The sequence below is a fragment of the Podarcis vaucheri genome (assembly GCF_965113315.1).
Source record: "Podarcis vaucheri genome assembly, chromosome: 7".
In the NCBI taxonomy this organism is placed as follows: Eukaryota; Metazoa; Chordata; class Lepidosauria; order Squamata; family Lacertidae; genus Podarcis; species Podarcis vaucheri.
The window spans coordinates 7360425-7380215 of record NC_138765.1 but is presented as its reverse complement, the minus strand read 5'-3'; the positions used below and the strand labels follow the sequence as shown (position 1 = coordinate 7380215).

At 50.9% G+C, this 19791-nt stretch overlaps 2 protein-coding genes across 6 annotated transcripts in view; one reads left to right on the top strand and one right to left on the bottom strand.

The window, feature by feature from the left end:
- Positions 1-2055, bottom strand: part of SPRED3 (sprouty related EVH1 domain containing 3) — a 44335-nt gene extending 42280 nt beyond the window's left edge. Inside the window, exon 1 of one of the 4 annotated variants that reach the window (XM_082231248.1) lies at positions 1999-2055. The gene's annotated coding sequence lies outside the window, so the exon portion shown is untranslated. The other 3 variants (XM_082231249.1, XM_082231250.1, XM_082231251.1) reach the window with 3 other exon arrangements.
- Positions 2056-8936: 6881 nt separating this feature from the next.
- On the top strand, positions 8937-19390 carry GGN (gametogenetin). 2 transcript variants are annotated; one of them, XM_082231015.1, is made up of 4 exons: positions 8937-9048; positions 11428-13739; positions 17795-17997; positions 19209-19390. In XM_082231015.1, exons 2-4 carry the CDS (start codon positions 11442-11444, stop codon positions 19339-19341), a joined length of 2634 nt encoding a protein of 877 aa, XP_082087141.1. In that variant the 5' UTR covers positions 8937-9048; positions 11428-11441; the 3' UTR covers positions 19342-19390. The 2 variants fall into 2 exon arrangements, with proteins under 2 accessions (XP_082087141.1, XP_082087140.1); XM_082231014.1 differs by lacking the exon at positions 8937-9048 and adding an exon at positions 9121-9852.
- Positions 19391-19791: the final 401 nt, after the last annotated feature.

Genomic DNA, 19791 nt, shown 5'->3' with positions numbered 1-19791 from the left:
AAATTCAGAGAAAAAACGACACCGTTATTATTGGGGGGGGGGGGGGGTTGAGAGAAAAAATTATATGCTCTCCTCTCACCCCAACACACAAACACACACAGCATGCCATGAAATAAATTTGATGCGAACACATCCCTCTCTGGCCTTGGCGTAAGCAAAAAATTTATTCTAGTGGGGGGTAGAAAATAAATCCTGATCTATTCTCCCCCTCCCCTGCAGCCACGAATTAACACGCACACCCTGCAGCCCCCTCTGTATGAATCAAATCCCCCCCCATTCACATATTTGAAGGAAAATGTATGCAAACGGCTAATTCCCTTTTACGACAAATATACAGAGATTTCCACCCCCCTCCCTCCACCAGGCACGGAAGGTTATACAGTTCACATTTCAAATACATACTTCCAGTTTCAAACCTTATTGCAGAACTGCAGTCTGTTGTTGGTGCATATATTGAAGGAATAATAAAAAATAAAATAAAATTGTGCCCTCCCCACCCCTCCCAAGCCAGATGTATGTTCTAGGCTGTCAACAATTTTTTTCTGGAGAGCTGCAGACCCAGCCACCCGACCACGTCTCCTGTTTCTCAGCCCCCTACCCCTATCTGACAGCGCTAGGAACGGGAGGGCTTAGGGAAAGGTACGCGTCTCTATGGCCCAGCCGCCTATTCCTTCAGCCCATCTCAATGGAAACCCTGGGCTGAATTTTTGTGAATGGAGGGTCACATGACCTAGACTCGGTTCTTTGTCCCTGTTTCTTGAATAAACAACAGGTGAACAGAGGGAAATTAATACATGTATAACAGACATAGAGATTTTTTTTTGTATCAAACTGTAAGGAGGAAAAATAAAAGAGAGACAAGGAAATTTTCATTTCCCACCCCCCACCGCCACTCCTAGAACAACACCTCCAGGGCTGTAAAAAAACGCAAAAAACCCCCCCAACAACACCCAGAAGCAATCCCAGATCCTTCCACTATGACACAGCCGGCTAAAAAGCCCCCCTCCCTTGCAGCCCCCCTCCCCACGCACCCAAAACTGACAGGCAAGAGAAGCCCACCGCCATGAATCTTCTAGATCCGCACCCTGCCTTTTTATGAATGAATCCAGATGCAAATGGCTTCGATTCACAAACAAATAGACCCCCCACCCTCTTTTTTTCCGGTGGGATTGAATCCCATTCATAAAAAAAGAGAGACCCACCTTCGTCGTCTGAAGAAAACGAAGGATTCATTGAAAAAAAACAAACCCAAAACCCACCACGTATATGGATGGAGGAATATCCTTTTTTAAAAAAGAAGGAAAACACAGCTAAAGCTACCAAGCACCCGTTGTTGTTTTTTTAAATAAAAAAGCAGAGATAAAAAAGATTAATAAAATCAACCCACCCTCCGCTACCCTAGCAAAAAGGTTTTAAGAATATACAGATTTTTTTATGAATGGGGGTGATGTTTTCTTATCTTTTCCATCCACCTCGTCCATTGCTTAGCAAAGGTTAAAGCAACCCACGACATGCGCCCCCCCCCTTGTGATTTCTAAATACACATATTCATATAATCGTATATTTGAAAAAAGCGAAATATTTAAAGAGGGAGGGAAAAGATATATAAATATATATATATATAGCAGAAGAATGACTCACTGTGAATCGATGGCCGTTACAGCACGTTAGCTTCGCATATTCACGTTGATGGGACTGACTCTCTTTCCTCCTCCTCCCCCCCACGCCCTCCCCCATCAATTATAATTTCATATGCATGCCCAGATATATGCATATATATGCATAGGTTGCAATTTATCATCGTAAAGAGGATGACAAATTAGCAGCCATCTTCCACCCAGCTAGGACGAATTAGCATCGTTTCTAACAATTTCGGCCCCCCCTCCATTTCCCCCCCTACCCACCTCTGCCTACTGTCCCCCCCCTCCTCCCCAATCCATCTCGCCTCCTCCCTCCCTGCAGCTGTTAAGAATTGCCTGGTCCAAGGCTGATACTAACCAAAGCCTGGGTGCAAGGACTGTGTGTCTCTTACACCGATGGTGAAGGCCAGGAGCTGGGGGTGGGGGCGGGAAGGGGGGGGACAGAATCCAAAGATGAGAAAGGAAGAAGTAGACAGCGGTTTCCACCTGGTCCTAATGCCCTGGAATATTCTGAGAAGAGATCAAAAGGCGGGGGGGGGGGGAGAGAAAGGAAAATGTGAAAGAAATGTTATTCGCCCAATCATCTGTCCCTGGAGGGGGTAAGGAAGGGCTTCACTTTGCCCTCTCTGGGAGATGTGCAAGAGAAGGGTTTGTGGCTGGCTGGATGTCAAAGCACACCTAAGTGCAAAGAGAAAACTTTGTTGTTGTTCGTTTCTGATATATTCGTCTATCTCAGGGGTTTGAGCAAACTGTGGGAGGCAGTGGAAGACAGGAGGGCCTGGCGTGCTCTGGTCCAGGGGGTCACGAAGAGTCGGACACGACTAAACGACTCAAGCTCAGGGGTCAGCAAACTTTTTTCAGCAGACCTTGTGCGGGGCCGGACTATATTTTGAAAAATAATAATGAACGAATTCCTATGTCCCACAAATAACCCAGAGATGCATTTTCAATAAAAGGACACATTCTACTCATATAAAAACATGCTGATTCCTGGACTGTCCGCAGGCCGGATTTAGAAGGTGATTGAGACAGATCCGGTCCCTGGGCCTTAGTTTGCCTTTTTGTTGTTGTTTAGTTGTTTGTCGTGTCCGACTCTTCATGACCCCCTGGACCAGAGCACGCCAGGCACTCCTGTCTTCCACTGCCTCCCACAGTTTGGTCAAACTCATGCTGGTAGCTTCGAGAACACTGTCCAACCATCTCATCCTCTGTCATCCCCTTCTCCTTGTGCCCTCCATCTTTCCCAACATCAGGGTCTTTTCCAGGGAGTCTTCTCTTCTCATGAGGTGGCCAAAGTACTGGAGCCTCAGCTTCAGGATCTGTCCTTCCAGTGAGCACTCAGGGCTGATTTCCTTCAGAATGGAGAGGTTTGATCTTCTTGCAGTCCATGGGACTCTCAAGAGTCTCCTCCAGCACCAGAATTCAAAAGCATCAATTCTTTGGCGATCAGCCTTCTCTATGGTCCAGCTCTCACTTCCATATATCACTCCTGGGAAAACCATAGCTTGAACTATATGGACCTTTGTTGGCAAGATGATGGTCTATCCGTGCTTGCTGACCAGCAAGCACAGCCCATCTGCTTCTGGGCTGGCTACAGCTTTAGACACAGGACAGAAGGCTGGCTACAGCTTTAGACACGCAATGCTGTGTGTAGATTTCTAGATCTGTATGAAAGAGGTGTGTGTGTGTGTGTGTGTGTAAAAGCATTCGCCCTCCAGACGTTTGAGGCTACAACTTCCATCAGCCTCAGCCAACATAGTGTGGGAGTTGGCTATGCTGTGAAAGAAAGAAAGAAAGAAAGAAAGAAAGAAAGAAAGAAAGAAAGAAAGAAAAGCCCTGCTGGAAGAGGCCAATGGCCCATCTAGTCCAGGACCGTGTTCTCACAGTGGCCAGCCAGATGCCAGCAGGAACCCCGTAAGCAGGATTCGAACCCAAGATCCCTCTCTCCTCCTGTGGTTTCCAGCACCTGGGATTCAGCCACCTTTGCCAGTAGCCATAAATAGCCCTCTCCTACACGAATCTTTTTTTTTTTACCATAATATTTATTAAATTTCAATAGACATAACAAAAAAGAGAATATGCAACAACAACACAACAACAGCAACACAATAAAAAAGTGAAAAATAAGAAAAAAGAATAACAAACTTAACATACCTAAACAGAAAAAAAGAAACTCAGCCAATTAATTAAAATCCATTTTCATAAACATTTTAGTTGACTTCCTCTAATCTCCTCCATCTGAATTTCCTCTTAATTTGAATGTAGCAGTTTCCAATATCATTATTTCATAAAACAATATTACAGTCATATTCCAATTTCTTTACCTTTCTTATAGCACATTCTCTTATTTATACTTTTAAGTCTAATTTAGTCCTAAGCCTGATTGGTTCTTTCAAGTGGTTACATATCTTTAATATTAGGATATTTATTCAAATAGTCTTTAATTTCTTCTCCATGAATCTGGCCATCGCTGCTTCCTGTGGCAGGGAGTTCCATAGTTTAACTCTGTCTGCATGGAGAAGTCCTCTCTTTTATCTGCCCAGCATAGGAGCCAACTCCTAGGGGCCAAGACTCCCCCTCCCATAAAATATTTGAGCCAGGAGGGCCCGAAAATTGATAGGCATTGCCATTCAAATGGTGTGATAGATTATGTGGGGCAGGGGGTACCTCCCCCCCCCAATATTTTATTAGTTGGCACCCCTGCTGCCCCGAATCTTCCAACACTTGGCTCCATCGGATATTCACAACTTGCAGCGTTACCAGTGTCTACCTGTTTTTTTTTGTACAAACAGGTAAAGGAACCCCTGACCATTAGGTCCAGTTGTGGCTGACTCTGGGGTTGCGGCGCTCATCTCACTTTACTGGCCGAACAGCATACAGCTTCCTGGTCGTGTGGCCAGCATGACTAAGCCGCTTCTGGAAAACCAGAGCAGCGCATGGAAATGCTGTTTACCTTCCCGCCGGAGTGGTACCTATTTATCTACTTGCACTTTGATGTGCTTTCGAACTGCTAGGTTGGCAGGAGCAGGGACCGAGCAACGGGAGCTCACCCCGTCACGGGGAATCGAACCGCCGACCTTCTGATCAGCAAGTCCTAGGCTCTGTGGTTTAACCCACAGCGCCACCCGCGTCCCTAACAGGTGTTTAAAGACCCATTAACTAATCCATAGGGAGTGACTTCTGAGTGCCTTTCAAACTGTGGGTGGTGGGCGACCCTGCTTCAGTATTCATGGGTGGGGGGCTTCTACTCAGCTCTCCAGATGGTGGTCAGAGGCCCTGATCTTTGCCACAAAGCTCAAGGACAGCACAACGGCTGCTATCACTGGACATCTGCCAGGGCCCACTTCTCAAGAGTCCCTGCTGCTCTCAGATCCTGAAATTCCATGCTGCTGCTGCTGCTCCTTCATCTCCTTGCAGTCCCCTACCTGTTCTGCCTCTCCCTTCCAAGTGGTTGGGGCATTCGGTTCAAAGGCACAAAATAAGGTGGGCAGCCTCAGGAGGGGATGGGCTGCAGAGCTGGGAGCAGGTGTACTTGAGAGCAATACATGTGAAAAGGATCTAGGAGTCTTGGTTGACCACAAACTTGACATGAGCCAACAGTGTGACGCGGCAGCTAAAAAAGCCAATGCAATTCTGGGCCTCATCAATAGGAGTATAGCATCTAGATCAAGGGAAGTAATAGTGCCACTGTATTCTGCTCTGGTCAGACCTCACCTGGAGTACTGTGTCCAGTTCTGGGCACCACAGTTCAAGAAGGACACTGACAAACTGGAACGTGTCTAGAGGAGGGCAACCAAAATGGTCAAAGGCCTGGAAACGATGCCTTATGAGGAACGGCTAAGGGAGCTGGGCATGTTTAGCCTGGAGAAGAGGAGGTTAAGGGGTGATATGATAGCCATGTTCCAATATATAGAAGGATGTCACATAGAGGAGGGAGAAAGGTTGTTTTCTGCTGCTCCAGAGAAGCGGACACGGAGCAATGGATCCAAACTACAAGAAAGAAGATTCCACCTAAACATTAGGAAGAACTTCCTGACAGTAAGAGCTGTTCGACAGTGGAATTTGCTGCCAAGGAGTGTGGTGGAGTCTCCTTTTTTGGAGGTCTTTAAGCAGAGGCTTGACAACCATATGTCAGGAGTGCTCTGATGGTGTTTCCTGCTTGGCAGGGGGTTGGACTCGATGGCCCTTGTGGTCTCTTCCAACTCTATGATTCTATGATTCAGGTGTGTTCATGTCCAGCGAGTGTTACCTGCAAAATCCAAAGGCAGGTGGGGCACAGATAAGTTGCCTTACACAGAGTCAGACCAGTGGTCCAGACCTGAGATCCACCTCTCTGGCTCCAAAGCTGCACAACGGGACACCCCCCCCCGACTTTCACATTTCCACTTTTGATGTCCGCTCCCTGATGGTAACAACGCAGGCGATTGTTCCTAAAATGGCGATTCACAGTGCAATCATACGTAGGGTTAATTCGAGCACGGCTAATGAACGAAAACCAACCCTGCAGTGTGATAGGAGAAATAAGGCAGCATGTGGTAGGTCAGAAATACGTATCTCATTTGAAAAATGGCTCGTGGCTTTCCCCAGCCACATTGCACACTTGTGGGAAATGTTAAAATGAGCATCTCATCAGAACATGTCCTGGTCTAAACATACAAGTTATGCTCCTTTGGTCTGGCCAGCTTAAGCTCCTGTAGAATTGTATGCACTTCAATCATGCATCCTCACCTATTATTTAAAGGTAAAGGGACCCCTGACCATTAGGTCCAGTTGTGACTGACTCTGGGGTTGCGGCGCTCATCTCGCTTTATTGGCCGAGGGAGCCGGCGTACAGCTTCTGGGTCATGTGGCCAGCATGACTAAGCCGCTTCTGGCGAACCAGAGCAACGCACGGAAACGCCGTTTACCTTCCCGCCGGAGCGGTACCTATTTATCTACTTGCACTTTGACGTGCTTTCGAACTGCTAGGTGGGCAGGAGCAGGGACCGAGCAACAGGAGCTCACCCCATCGCGGGGATTCAAACCGCCGACCTTCCGATCAGCAAGTCCTAGGCTCAGTGGTTTAACCCACAGCGCCACCCGCATCCCTCACCTGTTATTTGATGGGTCCCATACCCTGCAAATTTTACTCATGGGGAGCAGCTCCACCCCTTGACCATTTTGGCTGCCCTTCTCTGAAGAATGACATTATATTATCGGCAGATTTATGTTCAGTTCCTTCCCCAGTGATCCCTAGCATGGAAGTTGCCTATTTCAGGATCCTCACTGAGCAATCCACTACAGCTCCTATCCTATCTTCTGCGACGTTTGAACTCCAACTCCTACTGGCACTGCTTGGCTTCTTCAGTGCAGCACATGGTTCAGCTATGGAACTCATTCCTTCAGGAGGTGGTGATATGGCCGCCAACTTTAGCTGAGATTCCTGCATTGGACTAGATGACCAACTCTACAATTCTGTGATTCTATGCAGATGTTACGGCTTCAATACCAAGCCAGCTGTTTCCTTGGCTGAACATCTTGCTCGATGAAGAGCAAGACTAAAAAACCTGCCTGCTTTTATTTTGGTGACTCTTGAGCGGTCCTATTCAAGGGGCTTTGGAATTTTTTCCAGGACAAAAATGGTACTTTACTCTTTAGCCACGATTGCAAATATAATCGACTCCTTCCCCTTATTAGCTGATCCCAAGAAAGCACTGCACTCCAGCAGCTGTGAACTTGTTGTTGTTGTTTAGTCATTTAGTCGTGTCTGACTCTTTGTGACCCCCTGGACCAGAGCACGCCAGTCACTCCTGTCCTCCACTGCCTCCCGCAGTTTGGTCAAACTCATGCTGGTAGCTTTGAGAACACTGTCCAACCATCTCGTATTGTGGCATTCCCTTCTCCTTGTGCCCTCCATCTTTCCCAACATCAGGGTCTTTTCCAGGGAGTCTTCTCTTCTCATGAGGCGGCCAAAGTCTTGGAGCCTCAGCTTCAGGATCTGTCCTTCCAGTGAGCACTCAGGGCTGATTTCCTGCAGAATGGATTGGTTTGATCTTCTTGCAGTCCATGGGACTCTCAAGAGTCTCCTCCAGCACCAGAATTCAAAAGCATCAATTCTTCGGCGATCAGCCTTCTTTATGGTCCAGCTTTCACTTCCATACATCACTACTGGGGAGACCATAGGTTTAACTATACGGGCCTTTGTTGGCAAGATGATGTCTCTGCTTTTTAAGATGCTGTCTAGGTTTGTCATTGCTTTTCTCCCAAGAAGCAGGCGTCTTTTAATTTCGTGACTGCTCACTCAATACTGATGCTGGGCTGGGGCTGATGGGAGCTGGAGTCTTTGGGGTGCCATGGGTTCCCTGTCTCAGCCGGCTTTGGGTCGCCTGGAAAATGCATTGCAATTTAGCCAACTTCCCCAATTCACTTAAGCTATTTGTTTGGTCGCACAACAAGGTGATTTTAATTGACCATTTGTTTAAATCGGGCCCAATCCATGCTTTTCTTGGGGGGGGGGTGTTGGGGTTTAACCTTGTGACTCAAGAGAGCAACAATCCCATGCAGCAACAAGACCCATTTTGCATCCTCCTTGGAATAACAGGTCTTGAATTGTCCAAGGAAGAGTAAGGGTATTTTTGTATGCCGCAACCGCTGCTTGAATTTTAATAGCCAAGAAGTGGAAAACACAAGAATTACCAGCTGTGGAAGAATGGCAGATGAAGATGATGGACTCTATGGAGCTAGCTGACCCCACTGGAAGAATCCATGACCAGAAAGAAGAGGAGCATGAAGAAGATTGGAAGAAATTTAAAGACTATTTGAATAAATATGGTAACATTAAAAATTAGAAGTTACCTGAAAGGACCAAATAGGCCTAGGATTAAATTAGGAGTTAATTAAATAAATTTAGATTTAGAATGTTAAGAAAAGTTAAGAAATCTGACTATAATTGGAATATTGTTTTTGAATAATGATTCTGTATTGGAAAACTGCTACATTCAGTTACAAGGAAATTCAGATGGGAGGGACTAGAGGAAGTCAAGCGATATGTTTATGAGGTTGCAAGTTTAATTAATTAATCAATCAATTTGTATTGTTTGTGTTTGCTGTTATATCTTTTGTTTTTATTCGCTTTATTCGTTTTATCTTTTTTATTTTTGTTTCAGTTGTTTTATAGTATGTGTTATATTTGTATGAAACTCAATAAACATTTATGTTAAAAAAAATACACCAATTTTGCAAAGCCGGGTTTGCCACACCCGCGCGCAATTACGCACAGGATCGGTGGGCGGGGCTTCGAGGCAGCATTCTTGACAACCCCTCCCCCCGCAGGGGAAAAAAGGGGCGGAGCGTCCGTTATATCCGTTGCGGCTCCGCCCACTCGTTCCATTTCCCCAGCTCCGTCCGGGAGCAGCCACAAAGCCAGGCGGTGAGTGGGAGGGGCCGCAATTTGGAGGAGGGGCCTGAGGGGGAGGGGCCAGCCCTGAGTGGGTGGGGCAAACTTGGGAACGGGTTTGGGTGGAGACCAGCACGTGGAGCACAGCTGGGGGCAGGGCGAAGGGCGGGTTGTGTTTCTGTTTGTTGATTTTACTCACTGAGTAGACGTCTCGCAGAGAGGTGGGGAGTAAAGCAAAATGCGCCCTTTTAAGCCTGTGAGTTGGATACAGTCAGAAGGGTTTCTGGAGGGATCATTCGTCTGAGCAAAACCCACGGAGGAGGGTTCCAAGTAAAAAGGGAGCCAGTTCCAGTAAGGAAAGAGATCAGAAGAGGGGATTCTTTAAAAAAACAAAAACAAAAAAACTCATTAAGATCCACTGAGCGTAAATCCAAGGAGGAGAGGCATTTATATTTTTTTAATCCATTAAGAAGTGATCCAAACGGGACAGCCACGTATTAAAAACTCGGGTGGGCAAGTTCTAGGGAGGACAGATGGAAAGGGGTGCAGGTTTTTTGTAACCCAGTAAGTAGCACCCAAAGCTTGAAGGTTAGCGAATGGGATCCAGTTGGAAAGGATCCAATCAAGACTCGTGCTGTTGTGTCCCCCCCTTCTAATAATGGGATCTAGTGGAGGAAGGATCAGTGCTTAAGCAGGCCATTATTACAAACTCACTGAGAAGAGGATTTATTCGGGATGGCTCAGTGCGTGTACCTGAGAAGACCACAAATTAACCAGGAGGTGGCTTGGATATGAACGGTTCCCCCAAGGCTCCGCCACTCTAGGCAGAAAACTCAGGTATCTTGGCTTCTAGGTGCTCCCAACCCCCCCCCAAACCCCAGCAACACCCCCCTTCCTTCTTTGTAAGCATTAAGCCTTATTCTGTTCCCCCTGCAGAGGAATTTAGGAAACTGCCTTATGCCAAAGGCAGGCCATTGGGTCTGCCTAGCTTATTACTGTCAACACTGGCAGGCAGCAGCACCCCCAGCCCCACCTGGAGATGCTTCTGGGATCTGAATCTGGAACTTTCTTGTAGCTCTGGGAGACCCCAGCTAGTAGAGCATGAGTCTCTTGATCTCAGGGTTGTGGGTTTGAGCCCCACGTCGGGTGAAAGACCCCCGGACTCGTTGACCCTTGCGGTCCCTTCAAACTCTACCATTTTATGACTCTGCCTGCAGAGCAAATACTGCACCCCTGAGCCGATGGCCCGTCCCCCAAAAGAAAAGGATCTAGGAAGACCTGCAGTTCTCAGCCAACCCTCTGGAGGCCATTCTCATCTTCTGAGATGGCAGGTTGACGGCTGCCCTTTTTAACTGGCCCCGATCCTCTGCTTTTAAGCATCCGTCTGAAGCGCAGACACTTAGGAAGTGGAGCTTCTCGAGGGAGAAAGCGCATGGCAAGATCCCGTTAAAAGCACAGGAACCTGCGGCACTGAGCCACTTTAGATGGCCCCTCAAATAGTCTACTGCCCACCTAGCAGTTCGAAAGCACATCAAAGTGCTAGTAGATAAATAGGTACCGCTCCGGCGGGAAGGTAAACGGCGTTTCCGTGCGCTGCTCTGGTTCGCCAGAAGTGGCTTAGTCATGCTGGTCACATGACCCGGAAGCTGTACGCCGGCTCCCTCAGCCAATAAAGCGAGATGAGCGCCACAACCCCAGAGTCGGACAAGACTGGACCTAATGGTCAGGGGTCCCTTTACCTTTTACAAATAGCCTGCAGTTTGTTAAGGGTGCCGACTGTTGCTGTGAGTCCCCCATCCGCCTCAGAGAGTGGTTCACCTCATCCCAGGTAATTTGGGAAATCGTAGCTGCTTTAAAACAGGAAGTGACCAATGCGCAGAGGAGAACGCTACCATTGGCTACTGGTCACATGGCTGCGTTCTACCTCCAACTGTCAGGGCTGTTACACCTCTGAATACCAGTTGCTGGCAATGGCAAACTGGCCTGTGGCAGCGGATAGTAATGTGGTGTAGTGGTTCAGAGCGGTAGACTCGTAATCTGGGGAGCCGGGTTCGCGTCTCCGCTCCTCCACATGCAGCTGCTGGGTGACCTTGGGCCAGTCACACTTCTCTGAAGTCTCTCAGCCCCACTCACCACTCACTACCTGTGGGGGAGGAAGGGAAAGGAGATTGTTAGCCGCTTTGAGACTCCTTAGGGTAGTGATAAAGCGGGATATCAAATCCAAACTCTCTTTCTTCTCTTCAGGGTGCTGGGCTGCCCACATGTTCTGCGCTCAGGCAAAATTGGGTCATCCTCCATGAACCTGCTCATGTGTCTCTGTCTCCATCACGCTCCTTGCATCACCTCCCCTAGCCACTGCCTCCTCTTCATCCTCTTCCTCCTCACACTGGACTTTTTTATTATTATTCCTAGGATGACTGTATATAATGGGCAATGTCCAATCAGAAGCCACACAAGAATCAGAGACTGCCAAAGACGGGGAGGAGAAAGGCAACCCGGACAGGAGCAAGCCAGACCGGGGTGCGAGCGGCGCTAAGCATGAATTGGGGAGCCGCCCCCCGGGACTCCAGGCCCCTGAGCAGAAAGCGACCAGTCAGCTGCTGAGCACTGAGCCAGGGGCAGGGGACAGGCCGGCGGGGGCTGCTGCGGAGATGGGGAAGAATCATTCCAAGAAATCGAAGCTGAAGCTCTCCTCCATGTGGGCGCAGAACACAGCCAGTGGCGGGATAAAAGAGGCCAGCCTATGCGACAAGGACCCAGGGGCGGAGAAGCGGGGGCTGGCTTGCCTGAGCAGGGCGGACCTCCAGAGCAGGCCGAGCTCAGCGCCCGCCCCGCCGGAGGACCCCAAGGGGCCGAAAGCGTCTCTGAGGCCTCCCCCAGCGCTGCCCTCTGACCCCAGGGACTTGGGGGCCAAGCGAGCACTGGCAAAGGGGAAGGGCAAGCCAGAGAACGTTCCTCAGGCCAGGGGCATGGGCGGCCTCCTGCTGCAGCCCGAGAAGCTGGTGGAGCTGGGCCCGGCGGCTGAGGCGCCCCCGGACGTGGCGGAAATGGAGGTCTGCTGGACCCAGCACATCAAAGCCAGCGCCAAGGAGCACTTTGAAAACAAGGAGAGGGTGCTGGAGTCGGCTCCCTCGGCCAAGAAGCAGCCAACGGGTCCGGCGCACGGCGCCGAACCTCTAAGGGGGGCCGAGGATGTGGCGGTGGCCGCGGCGGCAGGGCCTTGGGCTCTGAATGAGAAAAGCGCCAGCCGCTCAGCTGTGTCCGGCTGTGTGGCTCCACCTGGAGGGAAGAAGGCTCTACTGTCGTGGGGGTCTGGGCAGAAGGAGAAAGAGAGTCCCGGGCAGCGGGACAGCGCCCCTGGCAGCGACGGAGACTCCCGGGGCCTGGCCCTTGCCTCCCAGTTGCCTGCGGATTGCTCCGAGACACCGGGCAGCCCCGGGGAGAAGGCCCAAGGCTCAGGGAGCGAGGCGAAGGCCGGGGCAAAGGGCGAGGCTCTGGGAGCGGAAGGGGTCAACTCGGAGACCATGCAAGAGCTGCTGGAGAAAGGCCTCAACTTCCTGTACAAAGTGACCATCCAGCCGGGGCAGTGGCCGCCCAGCATCAAGGCGGTCAAGCAGAAAGCGGGCGTCATTTCCTCCGGCATCTCCTACGCTGACGTCCTCAAGCAGTGCCCTCAGAAGAAGGCGCCGGCTGGCACTGCCCCGGCGCTGCCGAAAGCCCTGCACCACCTCACCGCGGCGGGCAAGAAGCTGCCGTCCTTCAAAGGGCTGGAGAGGAGCAACCCTGAGGACTTCTCCTCGCTCAGCCAGCTGTTCCTGGAGCACTTCAAGAAGGTCACCCCCAAAGAGCCCGCTGCCCCCCACGCCCCCAGCCAGCAAGTAGTCACATTCTTTGAGGAGCTGTCCACCGGCAACACCAAGCGGCCGGAGTGGCAAAGGCCCCGGCCGCCCACTCCCTACCCCCAGCGCCGCAAAGGGCAGGGCCGGAAGCTGCCCAAGTTTGGAACGGCCGTGTCCCAGGTCGTGGCCTTCCTGGGGAGCGACCCCAAGTGCGATTGGTTTGTTCACGACGACGGCCAGGTGTCTCTGGATGAGGCCGCGGCGGGAGCTGAAGACGGGGGCAAGGACTGCGCCGACCCACCCAGCCCTGGCGAGAAAGGGGCCGAGGCGATAGGCTCCCCTCAGCCCGTTGTGGCTCTCTTGGCAGAGCACGAAGCACCCGGGGAGGCTGACGAGGCTGCCCAGAGGTCGCGGAGAAGGCTGCAGGGCCTGGAAGGGGTTGCCAAGGAAACGGGCCCAGCGAAGCCACCGGCCTGTAATGCTGTCCGGGGCGGCCATTCTCCGCTGGCCGTTCCTCCGTTCCCCCAAAAGGAAGACCAGCCCCCGGCGTCCCTGCTAGGCCCGAGGCCTTGCTCTCCCGGGGAGGTGCTGGAGGACCCCAGTCCAGCCGCCTCTGCCCGGTGCGCCCCCGTGAGACTGATTCCCGAACAGAAGGTGCCGGCTGCAGCCCAGGCGAGGCCCAAGATCCGGAAACAAGGCCCGTCCGCCGCAAAGTCCAAAGAGAAACTCAAAACTTCAGGGCAGCCCAAAGTGAAAGCGCCCAAGGGGAAGGGGCAGAAGCAGTGGCCCCGAGGCTACGGGATGAGCTCCCTGAGGCTAGAGGGTGCCGCCCTCTTCCCGCCGTTCGAAAACGTCGCCAGGCCGTTTTATTTTGGCGAGCCTTTGGTGAGTCTCGTGGATTTGGCTGCTCTTTGTTTGGTTCATTGCCGGCTGCTACCCACTCTCTTCATTCCTTCTTGCTGATAATGACCTGTTATGGTTCTTTACATCCTTTCCAACCTGGTTTTGGAACAAGCAAAGCCTTGGGTATCTTGAGGCATTGGTCTTCAACTGGTGGGTCTGGTCGAAGGTGGGTCGCAATGGGAGCACAACCACCATGCATATATACAGTAAAAGGTTAAGAAATGAGTCTCCAGAGGCATGTTTGGGTTGGAAATGGGTCCTGGGTCTGAAAAGGTTGAGGATACCTGCCCAGGGGTGTGATATATCTGGGTTGCCCCAGCCACTCTGGGCAGCTCCACCCTCCAAATAAAAACACAGTGAGACATCGAACATTAAAAGCTTCCCTAAACAGGACTGCCTTCAGATGCCTTCTAAAAGTCAGATAGCTGTTTATTTGCTTACATCTGACGGGAGGGCGTTCCAGAAGGCGGGCGCCACCACCGAGAAGGCCCTCTGCCTGGCTCCCTGTAACCTCGCTTCTCGCAGTACGGGAACCGCCAGAAGGCCCTCGGAGGTGGACCTCAGTGTCTGGGCTGAACATTGGGGGTGGAGATGCTCCTTCAGGTATACAGGGCCAGGCAGGGGTCCTTGTTAGGTCTACGAGGCATCTTTTCCCAAAACCACACCCACCTGCCCCACACCGAACATCATGTGACATTGCATGTGGGGCAGATAAAGGCATGGATGAGATCGGGAACCCCTTAGCACAGCGGTTCTCAACTTGTGGGTCCCCAGATGTTGTTGGACTACAACTCCCATCATCCCTGAGCTCTGGCCTTGCTAGCTAGGGGTGATGGGAGTTGTAGTTCAACAACATCTGGGGACCCACAGGCTGAGAAAGGCTGCCTTAGCAGAATGGGGCTGGCTCTAGGCCCTGATCCGTTGTTGGGCACTGGGAGGGAGCAGCTTCGAAGACCCAGATGGGCTTCATAGGGGGGTTCCCTCACAGTGCCAGTCAGCTGATTGGCGGGGTGAGGAGCTGGCTTGGAAGCAATGTGTTCATTGCTGCTGCCAGCGCACGTTCAAAGGAGCTGGTTCTTGGTACCCACCAGCTGATGGGCACCAAGAAGAGACCCATTGAAGATATCACCTGACCTCATAGTGATGTCAGGTAGGGTTACCAGCCCTCCAGGTCTGACCTGAAGTCTCCAGGTTATCCTGGCCCCCTCCGGGGAGGAGGCAGGCAGAGGGCTTGAATCCCCAGGTGGGTGGGAGTGTCCTTAATAATAAAGAAGAATTATTAAGAAGACTATGTATGTAGCTTGCATGCTTCAGCCCAGCTTCAAATTACAGTGGTGCCTCGCAAGATGAAAAGAATCCGTTCTGTGATTCTCTTCGTCTAGCGGTTTTTTCGTCTTGCGAAGCAAGCCCATTGGCGGATTAGCAGATTAGCGCTATTAGCGGCTTTTAGCGGCTTATCAGATAAGCGGATAAGCGGCTTAGCGGCTTAGAAAAAGGGGGGGAAAGGGAGAAAAACCCGCAGGAACTCGCAAGACATTTTCGTCTTGTGAAGCAAGCCCATAGGAGATTCGTTTTGCGAAGCACCTCCAAAACGGGAAACTCTTTCGTCTAGCAAGTTTTCTGTCTTGCAAGGCATTCATCTTGCGGGGCACCACTATATAGCACAGACACTCTGTGGTGGAGTCTGACCTCCTCCACTCTCCCAATTAACCTCCATCTCCAGGGCTGGCCTGCCTGACATCACCAGGGGCCTTTCCCCATGACATCACTAGGTCTCAGATTTGGGCCGTGAAATCTCAGGGTCTGGAATGCTCCTGACCTGCACTTTAAGTGCCATCGACCATAGTCTCCTGGAGTGGCTGTCTCTGAGTTGAGGGTGGGTGGCATCACTTTGCAGTGGATCTTGTCGTACTTGGATGGTTGTTTCCAGAGGATGATGATGATGATGATGATGATAATATATTATTTATACCCCGCCCATCTGGCTGGGCTTCCCCAGCCACTCTGGGCGGCTTCCAACAAAACACTAAAATACAATAACCTATTCAACATTCAAAGCTTCCCTAAACAGGGCTGCCTTCAGATGTCTTCTAAAAGTCTGGTAGTTGTTGTTCTCTTTGGCACCTGGTGGGAGGGCGTTCCACAGGGCAGGTGCCACTACCAAAAAGGCCCTCTGCCTGGTTCCCTGTAACTTGGCTTCTCGCAGGGAGGGAGCTGCCAGAAGGCCCTCAGAGCTGGACCTCAGTGTCCGGGCAGAACGATGGGGGTGGAGACGCTCCTTCAGGTATACAGGACCGAGGCCATTTAGGGCTTTAAAGGTCAGCACTAACACTTTGAATCATGCTCGGAAACGTACTGGGAGCCAATGCAGATCTCTCAGAACCGGTGTTATGTGGTCCTGGCGGGACTTTGAACTTGGGTATCCATAGGGCCACTTTATTCCACATGAAGCTGGCCATCACCAGAGCCCCTCTGAAGTATAGGTGGAGACGCTCCTTCAGATATACTGGATGTGCTCTTTGGCCCTATGGAGCCTTCAATGTGGGGCTCTTCAGGGTCCCATTTTAATCCCTAACATCTACACGAAACCACAGAGCTGGATTATCTGGAGTTTGTGGTCAGCAATATGCGGAAGACACACAGCTCCACTTTACACCTGCAGGTTTGGCAGTGGATGTGCTGGACCGTTGTCTTGCCTTGATAATGGCCTGGATGAGAGCCCAAAAATTGAAGCTCAATCCAGATAAGGCTGAGGCTCTTTTAGTGGGAAGTTCCATAGACTGGACGGCTGGGAGGTTGCCTGCTCCTGATGGGGTTCCACTTCCTCTGAAGGACCTGGTAGCTTGGGGGATACTTCTGAATTTTTCGCTGTCGCTTGAGTCTCAAGTGGTGTCAGTGGCACAGAGTACCATCCATCAGCTTCGGCTGGTGGCCCAACTGTGCCCCTATCTGGACAGGGATAGTTTGCCTTCTGTCATCTATGCTCTGGTAACCTCTAGGTTAGATTACTGCAACACGTTATACGTAAGGCTGCCTCTGAAGACGGTCCGGAAATTTCAACTGGTGCAGAATTCAGCGGCCAGGCTGAAGACGGTTTGAGCATATTACACCGATCCTGGTCCGACTGCACTGGCTGATTAGTTCCCGGTCCCAATTCAAAGTGCTGTTTTTGACCTCTAAAGCCTTAAACAGTTCAGGACCTCAAGGCCCACCTCCCCTGATATGAAACTACCTGGACCCTGAGATCATCATGAGCCCCTTCTCCATGAGGGGTCTGGAGAGTGACGTGAGAAAGGGCCTTTTCGGTGGTGGCTCCCCACTTGTGGCCTTTTAACTGTGCCTGTTAGGAGCAGGGCTTTATTGATTTGCTTGCTTTTTGTATACAGTGGTGCCTCGCAAGACGAAATTAATTCGTTCTGCAAGTTTTTTCTTCTTGCGCGTTTTTCGTCTTGCGAAGCACGGTTTCCCATAGGAATGCATTGAAAATCAATCAATGCGTTCCTATGGAGACCGTCCGGGGACAGAGGAGACCTGTTTAAAAGCAAGGGAAGGGGCAGCGGGGAGAATCGCTTCTCCCCGTTGCCGCCCCTTGGTTCAAAAGGGGTCCGGGGACAGAGGGGAAGGCGCACACGCGCCTTCCCTTCTGTCCCCGGAGATTGCGGGGCTGGCAACGGGGAGAAGCGATCTTCTCTCCGCCGCCCCTTGCTTCAAAAGAGGTCCGGGGTGCGGGGGCAAGCTTCGTTTTGCGAAGCAAGCCCATAGGGAAATTCGTCTTGCGAAGCAACTTGAAAACGAAAAAACCTTCCGTCTTGCGAGTTTTTCGTCTCGCGAGGCGTTCGTCTTGCGGGGCACCACTGTATTTTTGTTTTCATGTTGTATTTTTTATGTTGTAAACCACCCTGTGATCTTCAGATGAAGAGTGGTATACGAATGTAAATCATCATCATCATCCAGACTGGACTTTCCAGCAAACTGTTTTGAGCATAGGAAATATGACGTGGAAACATTTTAAGCAAATAAAATCACTGTGTGTCCAGGAAACGCCTCCTCCCCTGGAGAAACCCGCCAGCATTGACGAGGATGCAGCTTCCGGCCCGACTGGTCCAGACCCTGGCGGAGAGGCGAACGGATCTCCCCCGCACCACCACTGGCCGGCTTTCCAGGTGGCAGAATCATGTTCCAGGAAGTGCTACTGCAAACACCAGGAGCAGAGGAAACTGCCCCAAAACATCGTAACTTGGTGAGCAGACTGAAGCCTCGAGTGCGAACCTCGAGCAGCTGGTCACAAAACAAACTTCGGGGGCAGGGGGAGTTACTATTACTATTATTATTACTATTATTAGCATTAGCACCCTACATCTTTATCCCCAAAGGCTCCCAGACTGGCTTCCATATAGTCAATTAAAACAAGACAGTCCCCTGCCCCACAGGCTTACAGTAAAAAAAACAAGGAGAAAGGGACAGGGAGAAAAGAGTGGGTGGAAATCCAACTCAGGCGCCAATTCTTAAAGAGGCACTTGCATGCTGCAAATGCTCTTAACTGTCGTGGCTGCTCCTGAAGTATCTTGGGAACTGTAGTTTGAGGAGGGTGCTGAGAATTGTTGGATTCCCATTGCCCTCCAAAGACTACCGTTCCCATGATTCCCTGGGAAGTCAGAATGACCCAAACCAGCTTTTTAGTGTGTGGTGTAGCTATGCCGGGAACATAATAATAATAGTAGTAGTAGTAATAAAGTAATTTATTATTTATACCCTGCCCATCTGGCTTGGTTTCCCCAGCCACTCTGGGCAGCTTCCAGCAGAATGTTAAAATACAATGATTCGTCAAATATTAAAAGCTTCCCTAAACAGGGCTGCCTTCAGATGTCTTCTAAATAGTTGTTTATTTCCTTGATATCTGGTGGGAGGACGTTCCACAGGGTGGGCGCCACTACCGAGAAGGCCCTCTGCCTGGTTCCCTGTAGCTTTGCTTCTCGCAAGGAGGGAACCGCCAGAAGCTCCTTGGAGCTAGACTTCAGTGTCTGGGCTGAACGATGGGGGTGGAGACGCTCCTTCAGGTATACTGGGCCGAGGCTGTTTAGTTGAGAGCGATAAACTGTGTGCTAAAAAGGCCAGTTGTCTCCTGACCCAGATTATCCCGTGCAGTCCTAGCTAGCATGCCACACCCAGGCAAGAGGGGCTGCAGAACTCTGTTTCTCAAAGGCAGAGACTAGCTGTGCTGGCTGCGTCTGATGGGAACTGACCATCCCAAGTACTAAAGGTTTTTATTCTCGCATGTAAATTTCTTGTTGTTTAGTCGTGTCCGACTCTAATCCGTTGAGGCTCATCCTGGGTATTCTTTGACCAGCTGCCCTTTCGCAGTTGCATTTCAATCGAGCCATTGTAAGAGGCCCAACTCTGCAAAGCTCCACCCTGCTCACCTATGCTTCTGCTCTCCTCCCCGTTTTACAGGCTCAATCCTTCCACCAACCATCTGACCGAACCACCCTGGGTCGCCACCGCCATGCTGGCCGTCTCGCTTGTTGCCGGGACCAAGTTCTGCCTGGACTCTTACGAACAGCAGCACATTGCCAATGAGGACTGAACCCCCTTCCCCAGGCTTCTGCAAAAAATAAACCCTGTACATCACACCAGCTTGGCCTGTGGCTTCGTTTCGTGTGGCGGGGGGTCCCTGCAGTCTGCTGGGACTTCTCCTCGAGACCTGAAATTGGAATCAAACGGGTTTCCAGTTCTGCTGATGGGTTTTGAAACGGGCCACTTTAGAGCTCTGGGGATTGTCGGGTAGATAGCACCTGTGCATACGAGCCCAGCAGAGGCAGCGAAAGTCATATGGCTGGCATACAACAGAGGCCAGCAAGAATGGGGATCTGTCCATTACTGTGCCCAGGCAAGAGGATGACAAGTCCCTATGAATCACCTCTGGAACTCCACGGGCTGCCAGCCCTGTGGATTCTGTTGGTTCTCCTGGAACTGTTACTAGCTGCAGGGAGTTCTGGGCCAACTATGATAAGTACAGTGGTGCCCCGCAAGACGA

What these genes read in the sequence shown, in the direction of transcription:
- GGN (XM_082231015.1), top strand. Translation starts at nt 11,442, where the DNA reads ATGGGCAATGTCCAATCAGAAGCCACACAAGAATCAGAGACTGCCAAA. An exon ending in TTTATTTTGGCGAGCCTTTG is followed by an intron (nt 13,740 to 17,794) that starts GTGAGTCTCGTG and finishes CTGTGTGTCCAG; the next exon opens with GAAACGCCTCCTCCCCTGGA. An exon ending in CCCCAAAACATCGTAACTTG is followed by an intron (nt 17,998 to 19,208) that starts GTGAGCAGACTG and finishes CCCGTTTTACAG; the next exon opens with GCTCAATCCTTCCACCAACC.